The sequence below is a fragment of the Ceratotherium simum genome, chromosome 25 (genome assembly GCF_057802395.1).
Source record: "Ceratotherium simum simum isolate JZ-2026a chromosome 25, ASM5780239v1, whole genome shotgun sequence".
In the NCBI taxonomy this organism is placed as follows: domain Eukaryota; kingdom Metazoa; phylum Chordata; class Mammalia; order Perissodactyla; family Rhinocerotidae; genus Ceratotherium; species Ceratotherium simum.
This window is the reverse complement of record NC_141924.1, coordinates 43,326,567-43,338,583: the sequence shown is the minus strand read 5'-3', so window position 1 is coordinate 43,338,583 and position 12,017 is coordinate 43,326,567. Positions and strand designations below refer to the sequence as shown.

The following is a 12,017-nucleotide window of genomic DNA, read 5'->3' as shown; positions in this document are numbered from 1 at the left end:
CTCAACAAACAAGAAAAATCTCAAATAAACAATCTCACAATGCACCTAAAGGAACTGGAAAAAGAAGAACAAACAAAGACCAAAATCAGTAGAAGAAGGGAAATAATAAAAATCAGAGCAGAAATAAATGAAATAGAGACTAAGAAAACAATAGGAAAAATTAATAAAACCAAGAGCTGGTTCTTTGAAAAGATAAACAAAATTGATAAACCTTTAGCTAGACTCACCAAGAAAAAAAGAGAGAAGGCTCAAATAAGTAAAATCAGAAATGAAAGAGGAGAAATTACAACAGACACCTCAAAAATACAAAAGACTATAAGAGAATACTACGTAAAGCTACATGCCAACAAATTCGACAATCTGGAATGGATAAACTCTTAGAATCATACAACCTTCCAAAACTGAATCAAGAAGAAATAGAGAATTTGAATAGACCAATCACCAGTAAGGAGATCCAAACAGTAATCAAAAACCTCCCCCAAAATAACAGTCCAGGACCAGATGGCTTCCCTGGTGAATTCTACCAAACATTCAAAGACGACTTAATACCTATCCTTCTCGAACTCTTCCAAAAAATTGAGGAGCAGGGGAAGCTCCCTAACTCATTCTACAAAGCCGACATTACCCTGATACCAAAACCAGACAAGGAGAACACAAAAAAAGAAAATTACAGGCCAATATCACTGATGAACATCGATGCAAAAATCCTCAACAAAATACTAGCAAATCACATACAACAACACATTAAAAAGATTATACACCATGATCAAGTGGGATATATTCCAGGTATGCAGGGATGGTGCAACATTCGCAAATCAATTGACATAATACACATTAATAAAATGAAGAATAAAAATTACATGATCATCTCAATAGATGCAGAGAAAGCATTTGACAAGATACAGCATCCATTTATGATAAAAACTCTGAATAAAATGGAGATAGAAGGAAAGTACCTCAACATAATAAAGGCCATATATGACAAACCCATAGCTAATATCATCCTCAATGGTGAAAAACTGAAAGCTATCCCTCTAAGAACAGGAACCAGACAAGGATGCCCACTCTCACCACTCCTATTTAACATAGTACTGGAAGTCCTAGCCAGAGCAATCAGGCAAGAAAAAGAAATAAAAGGGATCCAAATTGGAAAGGAAGAAGTGAAACTCTCACTATTTGCAGATGAAATTATTTTATATATAGAAAACCCTAAAGAATCCACCAAAAAACTTTTAGAAGTAATAAACGAATATGGTAAAGTTGCGGGACACAAAATCAACATAGAAAAATCAGTTGCATTTCGATACACTAACCATGAAGTAGCAGAAAGAGAAATTAAGACTACAATCCCACTTACAATTGCAACAAAAAGAGTAATATAGCTAGGAATAAACTTAACCAAAGAGGTGAAAGATCTGTACACTGAAAAATATAAAACATTGCTGAAAGAAATTGAAGAAGACACAAAGAAATGGAAAGATATTCCGTGCTCTTGGATTGGAAGAATTAACAGTTAAGATGTCCATACTTCCTAATGCAATCTATAGATTCAATGCAATCCCTGTCAAAGTTCCAACAACGTTTTTCACAGAAATAGAACAAGGAATCCTAAAATTTATATGCAACAACAAAAGACCCCAAAGAGCTAAAAGAATCCTGAGAAAAAAGAACAAAGCTGGAGGTATCAGACTCTTTGATTTCAAAATATACTACAAAGCTATAATAACCAAAACAGCAGGGCACTGGCACAAAAAAAGACACACAGAGCAATGGAATAGAATCGAAAGCCCAGAAATAAACCCACACATCTATGGACAGCTAATCTTTGACAAAGGAGCCAAGAATATACAATGGAGAAAAGAAAGTCTCTTCAACAAATGGTGCTGGGAAAACTGGACAGCCACATGCCAAAAAATGAAAGTAGACCCTTACCTTACACCATACACAAAAATTAACTCAAAATGGATTAAAGACTTGAATGTAAGACCTGAAACTATGAAACTTCTAGAAGAAAACATAGGCAGTATGCTCTTCGACATCGGTCTTAGCAACATATTTTCAAGCACCACGTCTGACCGGCCAAGAGAAACAATAGAAAAAATAAACAAATGGGACTACATCAAACTAAAAAGCTTCTGCACAGCAAAGGAAACCATCAACAAAACGAAAAGACAATCTAACAATTGGGAGAAGATATTTGCAAACCATACATCTGATAAGGGCTTAATCTCCAAAATATATAAAGAACTCATGCATCTCAACAACAAAAAAACTAACAACCCAATTCAAAAATGGGCAAAAGACCTGAACAGACATTTCTCCAAAGAAGATATACAGATGGCCAACAGGCACATGAAGATGTTCAACATCATTAACTATCAGGGAAATGCAAATCAAAACTACAATGAGAAATCACCTCACGCCCGACAGAATGGCTATAATTAACAAGACAGGAAACAACATATGTTGGAGAGGATGTGGAGAGAAGGGAACTCTCATACACTGCTGGTGGGAGTGCAAACTGGTGCAGCCACTATGGAAAACAGTATGGAGATTCCTCAAAAAATTAAGGATAGAACTACCATATGATCCAGCTATTCCACTGCTGGGTATTTGTCCAAAGAACTTGAAAACACCAATGCGTAAAGATACATGCACCCCCGTGTTCATTGCAGCATTATTCATAATAGCCAAGACTTGGAAGCAACCTAAGTGCCCATCAAGGGATGAATGGATAAAGAAGATGTGGTATATATACACAATGGAGTACTACTCAGCCATAAGAAACGATGAAATCCAGCCATTTGTGACAACATGGATGGACATTGAGGGTATTATGCAAAGTGAAATGAGTCAGAGGGAGAAGGTCAAATACCACATGATCTCACTCATTAAGTAGTAGATAATAACAACAATAAACAAACACATAGAGACAGAGATTGGATTGGTGGTTACCAGAGGGGATGGGGGGAGGGAGGAGGGTGAAAGGGATAATTCGGCACATGTGTGTGGTGATGGGTTGTAATTAGTATTTGGGTGGTGAACATAATGTAATCTATGCAGAAATAGAAGTATAATGATGTACACCTGAAATGCATACAATGTTATAAACCAATGTTACTGCAATAAACAAAAAATTAAAAAAAAAAAAACCATTGATGTAATTATGATGAGTGGGTTTTTCTATTTGTTCTCTCTGATTTCTATTCCTTGATCAAGCTTTCCTGCTACTTTTAAAAATAATCTCAATTTTCGTTTTTAGAATTTCAATATTCTTATTGGCTTTTTACCTATACTTCTTGGCATTATTTTTTGTGTGTGTGCAAACGTGCCACACGTGTTCTAGGGTAGAGTTTCTTAATAGCAGCACTACTGACATTTGGGGCTAGACAAGTCTTTGTTGTGGCAGGCTCTCCTATGCACTGTAGGCTATTTAGCAGCATCCCTGGCCTCTACCTACCAAATACACCAACTGTGAAAACCACACTGTCTTCAAACATTGTCAAAGTCTCCTGGGAGGCAAAACTGCCCCTAAGTTGAGGACCACGGTTTTAGGGATTATAAATATTTACCTTTAAAATTTCACAGTCCACCTACAAATTATTCTACTTGTATAAAATGTAGAAACTTTGCAACTTCTAGGTCCATTCTCTTCTAAGCCTTTATGTTATAGTTATATGTGTTATATCTGTATATGCTATAAAACTCACAATACAATGTTAAAATTTTTGTTTTGAACAGTAATATGTATTATATACAAATTGAGAGGAAAAAGCAAGAAAAAAATGTCTTCTGTATTTACCAGATATTTACCATTTCTGACAATCTTGTGTCCATTCTAAGGATCTGAGCTTCTATCTGGTATCCCTTATCTTCAGCCTGAAAAACTTTGTTTAGCTTTTCTTGTAGTATGAATCTTCGGGCAACAAATTCTTTTAGTATCTGAAAATGTCTTTATTCTTGTAGAATATTTTCACTGGATATAGAATTCTGCGTGGACAGTTATTTTCTTTCAACACTGCAGCGATGGTCCACTTTCCTGACTTCTTCGTAGATTCTAATAAGAAGTTAGCCACTGCAGAATCATTGTTTTCCTGAATGTATTATATGGCTTTTCTCTTGATGTTTTCAAGATTTGCCTTTGATTTTGGCTTTCAACAGTTTGAATATGTTGTGTCTCGGCTTAGTGTCTTAACATTTATGCTGCTTGTTGTGTTCTTTGAGCATCTTGAATATAGAAATTTACACCTTTCATTAAGTTTGGAGAACTTTTAGCCATCAGTTTTCCAACTCACTTCTTTCCTGTTTCATTGTCTCTCTCTTGTCCAATAACACACATGTTAGACCACGTGATATAACAGATGTGAGGCTCTGTTCATTTTTTAAAATAATTTTTCTCTGTGCTTTCCACATTGGATCATTTGATCTATTTACAAGGTCACTTACTCTTTCCTCTGTCATCTCCATTCTGCTGTAAAGTTCATTCCATGAATTTTTAATTTCAAATATTGTTTTCAGTTCTAGAATTTTTATTTGATTTTTAAAATATATTTCTATTTTTCTGCTAAGCTGTCCTATTTTTTCATTCACTGTGACCATATTTTCTTTTACTTATTAAAGGGCACTTACAGCCAATTAAAAATCCTTGTGTGTTACTTCCAACACTATTATCTTGGGATTGGGCTTAGTTTATTTTCTTTTCCTTTGAGAATATGGTCTATTTTCCTGGGTCTTTAAGTTAGGTAACTTTGGACTTTATCCTAGATGTTATAAATGTTAAGTTGTGAAGACTCTGGATTCTATTATTTTTCTCCAATGAGAGCTATTCCTTTGTTTTAGCACTAAGGCAATTATTTGGTTGGACTTGAATGACAAACGTTGTTTTTTGGGCAGCAGTCCTGTTCTGGATTTAGCCAGAGAAGTTGGTAGAGAGAATCTGGGATCCCCCTCTCTGGGATCTCTCTTTTCCTTTTGAGATTCCTGTTCTCTGTCCAGTGGCCAGGCTTGCTCTTCATTTAGCATCTAGTTCGCCAGGCCAGAAAGACTGCAATGTTTCCACCAGTGTACCTGCTAACTACACCTGACCTGAGACTTAAAGCCATGAAAACAAGGATGTATTCTTTTTAATTCCTGTTTAAGAGTGTGCACTTCCCAAAGAATTTGCCTGCAACTGCTCTCTCTTCGATGTCTTCAGGTAGCTGTTTTTTGGTATTATGGCCAGATGTCTAGAGGAGGAGGACTGGTCTAGTAGGATCTTATTCAATCATTATTGTCCACATACATTTTTAACATAGTGCAACTACACAGATCTTTTATATCTAACTTTATACGTGTACTGGTATATCATAAAATCATTTCTCCTTTATTATATAGTATTCATAACTATAATATATCTTAAAATAACTGAATTTCCCCTTATTTTAAAGGAAATACTTGCTCTTTGTGGAAAAGTTGAAAAATCCAAAAACAATTACCCATAATTCCATCACCCAGGGTAATTATAAAATCTTAACATAATTCCTTGCATCTTTTTTCCCTATACATGAATGTATGCATGTTTTAAAGCAGAGTTGACTTAGTGTATATATTATTTATACTCCACTTTTCACTTAACATTATATCATAAGCGATTTCAAATTTTAGTGTACATCAGAATTTCCCGAGACTATAAAAATGTATATTCTTGAGCCCGGTGATTTTGATTTAGTAAGTCAAGATCGGGGTTCAGGATTTCAAAATTTTAACTAATACTATAAGTGATTCTGAAATTGGTAGTTCACAGATGGCACCTGAAAAACAGGAGCAGTTCTCCCAAATGATAATAGATTATTCAATCCATAGCAAAGTGGCTAAGTACCTATATTTTATCTGCTCTACAGAATATTAGACAGTCATTTAAAAATAAGTGGTTCTTAGGGCATAGAATAGTGGTACAAGAAAAGACAGATCAATAGATCAGAAAAGATAGCCCTTGAAATAGAAAACAGTAGCATTAAAAACCAGTGATAAATAAACCAAGTATTAGGAAAAAATTAATTGGCTTTTGGGAAAAGAAAGTTGTGATCTTGCTTCATTCCACACATACTATATACAGAGAACTAAATCCCAGGCAAATTAAATAGCAATGGAAGCATAAAAGTATGAGAACATGTAAGTGAATTATTATATAAGCTGAAGTGAGCAACGGTTTTCTAACACAACATCAAAAGCAAAAACTATCAAAGGAAAAATTGATAGTTAACTACATTAAAATGTCAAGAAAGAGACGACTTACGAGGAATATACTCTGGCCAGATGTCTTTAAATTTAGCTTAATTTAGACTCGAGAAAAGGAACTAATTCCTAGAACAACGTAAACTATTAAAACGCACCTAGCAAGATGTTTCTTTTGAGCAAGTCAGTAACCAAAGAAATGAGGAAGTTATCAAAAAAGTGCCCTCATGAAGCCTGAATTTAGTAAATTCTTTCAAATTATAAAGGAACAAATAGCTCTGATATACACAAACTACACTATAACGCAGAGAAAAGAAGGCCAGCTGCTGAAGTAATCCCAGAAAGTGAGCTATGTACCTGGTACTCAATAAAAATGTCTACAAGGGTAGAACATAGACTCATAAAAGCCATTTACACTATAGTCAGAGTAGGGGCATGGAGGGATGGAAGGTGCAGTGGGGAGGGAATAACACAAACATATGTAACTTTCAGAAGAAAACACTCACTCTCTGAAACAAGTAAAATGTAAAACTAGGCAAAAAACCAAAACCAAACCCAAACAAAAACATCAAGGGAAATAAAAAACATCTTCAAGAAAAATAAAGGCATACACCACGTTCCTGGATCAAAAACTATCGTTAGATTTTCCTGTCACAGACAATCTATGGTTTTCCACTTTCTCAGGAAACCAGACCTTGGATTTCTATTGATGTATTTTATTTTTCCTGTTTTACCATAATTTTTTTTCTCTCAGGTTTAAAATTCTTCAGTTGAAATTTAATTTATTGATTTTTCTCCATTTAAAAGTTAATTAAAAAAAGCATTTAAAGTTATATATTTTCTACTGGTGTATAGTTTTGGCCATGATTTGTTTGAATTGTTATAGTTTTTAGATTAAGGTTTCCTACTGTAACTTTATTTCTCTGTTTTCCCTTGCACTTACAACAGTTTTTATTACTATGTTATTTGGTCTGAGGTTAAATATCATTACTGATTAACCCTGGACCAAGTATTCTAACTGTACTTGGATTCTCTCTGTATTCAAAGAATAGAAAGATCAACCCCTCAGATACCTTGAGATGGAACAAAAAACCTTAGTAGGGCTGAAGGCAAAATAAATGCATTATGCACCAAAATGGCTAGCTACAGTGGGCAATCATTACTCTGTCTTTTGATAAGTAGTGTCTGTGATGAATTTATACACACATGATGAATACACTTACACAAAATGAGTCATATCTCTATTTATGAATGGGCAAAGAAAAACACTGTAAAAGAAAGGCCATTAATCAAATAAAGATGATACTTAAAATGACATATAAATTTCTTACTGAAAACAGCCCAAGACATTGTCTATATAAAAGCTCACCAGAAAATACTACCTCCCAGGAAAGGGTACAGATTCAGACAAGTGGAAACTCACCATAGAACTTGGACTTCGCCAGGATACTACCACTAAGGCAAAAGCCATCTTTTCGGTTACTAACATAAAAGGCAGATATTGGTGGATGATGGGACACCTGTTGAACAAAGAAAAAACATAAAACATAATAACATAAGCATATTATTGTGCTATTATCAAAAACTGAAGTCTTAAAAGTTTACTCTAATAATGAATAAGAAGAAATGTTTGGTAAGAAGTAAAATTAAATACTGATGATTGCAGTAACCACCCTCCAAGATGTATCCCAAGGAAACCCACCTCCTGGTATTCACACCGTAGGTGGGCTCCTCTTACACTGTACCAAAGTTAGTTTGTGTGGAAGTGATAGTATGTCACTTCTGAAATTAGGTTATAACACAGCATCCATCTTGGTGTCTCTCTCTCTCTCAGATCATTAGCTCTGAAAAGCCAGCTTCCATGTTGTGAACAACCCTATGGAGAGGCCCATGTGGCAAGGAACTGAGTCCTCCTGTCAAAAGCCATGCAATGAGCTTGGAAGTGCAGTCTTCCAGCCCAGCTGAGCCTCCAGATGACTGCAAAGCTGGCTGACATCTTGACTGCAACCTCCTGACAGACCCTGGGACGGACCCACCCAGCTAAGCAGCTCCCAGATTCCCGACCTTCACTGTAGGAGATAATATATGCTCATTGTTTTAAGCCATTAAGTTTTGGCAGTAATTTGTTATACAGCAATGGATAACTAATACAGTGGCTATTCTTCATATAGATTACTGAATAGGCTATAGGAAACTAACAAAAGCTTTGACAAATATGCTAGGTTAATAATCTAGTATTTTGGGCCGGCCCCATGGCTTAGCAGTTAAGTGCGCATGCTCCACTACTGGTGGCCAGAGTTCAGATCCCGGGCGTGCACCGAGGCACTGCTTGTCCGGCCATGCTGAGGCCGCGTCCCACATACAGCAACTAGAAGGATGTGCAACTATGACGTACAACTATCTGCTGGGGCTTTGGGGTAAAAAAAAAAAAAAAAAAAAAGGAGGAGGATTGGCAATAGATGTTAGCTCAGAGCCAGTCTTCCTCAGCAAAAAGAGGAGGATTAGCATGGATCTTAGCTCAGGGCTGATCTTCCTCACAAAAAAAAAAAAAAAAGAAAGAAAGAAAAAGAAATAATCTAGTATTTTATATATATACACACACACACACACACACACACACACACATCTTATGTTTTCTGAAATGAGACAAAGCTAAAATCAGTGAAACTCTTCTCAAGCTTCTCAATTTAGTGATGAATTATAATGAACCAAAATGCAAGACGGTATTATCATTAATTTTTAAAAAATTAATGTAGATGAGTGGTTTCAATCTGAGAGGTATATCAAAATCTCTAGGGAAGAGTAAGGTTTTTCAAATGACACACTGTCATCTCATCCTCCTTACATTCTAGGTGAGAATGATTAAATTGAGTCATTGCAACTGAGAGAGAATGTCATATTCCTCAGGTTTCTTAGGACCAGGAGGAAGACTGAGAATCATGAACACAGATGCATATAAGTTTAAGTTAATGAAAGAATAAAACTCAGAAATATTGTCGGACTGCCTACTATGTGTACAACAAAAAGAGAGGTCTCATGGGAAGGGTATACCTTCAAGGAGCTAACAATTCAATTAGAAATAAATATTCTGTAAAAAGTTAAATAACACAAGTGTTAACGTCATAATTGATAATCACAAAAAATCATACAGAAGATTGAGAAGGGAGAAATCACTGGGAGCTGCAGTCACCTGGATCATGAAAGACGAGTGGGTCAGAGTCTGTTTAGATAAAGAATAGCTAAGAAGAAATACTGGGGTGGGAGAATTAAATTTAAAAATAATGAGGCAAAAAAGAGCAATATCAGATTACCTAATTGTGAATGCACAGGCTCGACTACTGTAGAGGGCTCAGAGAAGCATGTAATTTGAGATAAACTCAGAAAGGTATGGAGGACCTTGAATGTCAGACAAATGGGTGTAAATTTGATTTAGGAACTGGGAACCACTCAAGAATTTTGGCCAAAAAAAAACCCAAAATGGGGCAGAGGCAGAAAAAAATACAGATTTATTTTTGGTCCCAGGATTCCAAGACTGCAACAGTAATACTTATGAGTATTTAGTACTATTCAGTACTAAAAGGTGAAATGCCTACCAAATGTTCATTATTAAAAAGGTTAATCAACAGTGAGTTCACTGAGTTAATATTTCCTATAAAAATATCCCAATAACTTCCAAATCGGTTTTGTTTCTGTAACATGCATTTCTAATACCTGTTCGGCAATATAAAAAGTTTTGCTGTTTGTTCTGGGATGAATCCACAAACAACGGAAAGTCTCACCAAGTATAGGATTATAAGGTTTCTTCAGTCCCTAGTAAAAAAACATACACGTGTCAAATTACAAACATGAAAGATTCAAAATAGTTTAAAGGAGTCAAGATGGGTTTAACTGTATCATCTGGGAGCTATCCTTATAAAAATCACAGTAGTGAGTGACATGAAATAAAATTAAACGCCTTCAATCATAATACAGATCTAAATGACCAAGTATTTTGCAATTCTGCTAACTCAGAGAGGCCCTGCAATGCAATCATTAATAAATAATCTAAAGATAACATAAAAAATAAAGAACTCACATAAGGCTAAAGAAAGTAAAACATAAACATTACCTTTGGCTTTTTATAGAATCCTGACAAATACCATTTCACTACCTTCTTCAAACGGAAGTAAGGATTTTCTTCAAGAGCAGCCCTGAAAAACAAAACAGTATACACAAAGCTTTTACAGAATATATCACAAATTCTCCCTCATATTTATCAAGTCAACAATTGAGTATTAGATATGACTGGAAAGCATAATTCATATTTAAAATAGATGGCAAAAACAATCACATAAATCAGTTTGCAAGAATCATTTTTCATAACCTGGTTACTTTTCTCCCTATTTTTCCTATTCTTTGATAAATGACCCAGGTCTTTGCTCAAGTAGTTTTGGAAACTCTTCAAACCAAGGTTTCTCAACTGGGATTATGTAGAACCCCAGATGTTGCTAGGGTTTCTGTGAGAAATTGTGATTGAAAAAAGTAAACATAGATTTTGAGATTCAAGTACTGCATGATGCCTAGCATTCGCAACGATGGGGCAGTGGCCAAGTAGCCTCATTAACAATTTCGTTAGAAGTCTTCAGTCCCATATGTCAGAGAAGGACCACACACACTTGATTTACTCTGTTCTCAGTGGTTGATGTTAATTAGAGGAGCTCAACAGTAACTGGTGAGTGCTGCAGTACATGAGGGAGGACAATACGCTGATACCAGCCTTACCCATGCAAACTGCCTCCCTAAGTACAGGATTGTATGCCTTTTTAGTCCCTAGTACAAAACAGAAGTTTCAAATCACAAATATGGAAGATTTAAAATAATTTAAACCAATCAAAAGGGTTTTAACCCATTTTTAGCCTTCAACCTCCCCTATGTGCTACCAACTGATTTTCCAGAGTGAACAAACTCTATCACTATAAAAAGACAATCCACGAATGATTTTCATTTTAAAGAAGAAGTTTTTAGAAGCCATGACTCAGCTGCCCCCTTGCCCTTTTGCTGTTGCTATAAACATTTGCAAAACATTGACTGTGTATGTCAGAAGTGAATTCTACTGAGAAGTTTTCATATATATATATTCTCCAAGAATTTTCCAATTATGTTATATATATATAAAACAATTTAACCATTTATTACTCCCTTCAAGCATGTCTGAAGGTCCAGTGTGGTGACTGTTGAAGATCAAGTGTGAGATGCAAGAGGCCGGGCCTAGGCATACTGACAATTGTGCCAAGTGGAAAAGTTGCACTTTTCAGGAGTAACAGCTCTCTGCCTATCTCATAGCAGAATTTAAATTCTTCTTACCATGCAATTTTGTTTAAAATTTTACATATACACAGAATACACAGTTCAAAACTCAAAGCAATACAAAGAAGTATATGTGTCTTGATATTGCCCCATCTTACTGTACTCTTCCTACTTATCTCCTATAGGCAACTTTTTTTTTTATAAACAGTTTTCTTTAAGCATAAAGAAGCAAATATAAATATATAGTCTTTTTCTTAAAAAAAAAAAAAAAGTGGCAAACTACACACATTCTTCTGTACCCTGCTTCTTTCGCACACTCACATAATCCTGAAGATCCCTCCAAATCAGTTTATAGAGTTCTTCCTTATGTGTCCATGTACCATACATTATTTAACTAGCCAACTGTGGCTGGACACTTCAGTTAGCTAACCTTTTTCTATTACCTACCTTGCTGAAACAATCTTGTATATATGTCATTTGGTAAATGTGGAGTTCTATCTGTAGGAGTTATTCCCAGA

General features: G+C 35.4%; 1 protein-coding gene across 6 annotated transcripts in view; it reads right to left on the bottom strand.

Moving 5' to 3' along the window:
- OSBPL8 (oxysterol binding protein like 8) overlaps nt 1–12,017 on the bottom strand; it is a 185,396-nt gene that overhangs the window by 31,043 nt on the left and 142,336 nt on the right. For all 6 annotated transcript variants that reach the window (XM_004417888.2, XM_014795200.2, XM_014795282.2 and 3 more), the window contains 3 exons: nt 10,322–10,403; nt 9,925–10,023; nt 7,637–7,733 (listed from right to left, as the gene is read on the bottom strand). In XM_004417888.2, coding sequence (XP_004417945.1) covers nt 7,637–7,733; nt 9,925–10,023; nt 10,322–10,403 — 278 coding nt within the window. The remainder of the gene's footprint in view (nt 1–7,636; nt 7,734–9,924; nt 10,024–10,321; nt 10,404–12,017) is intronic.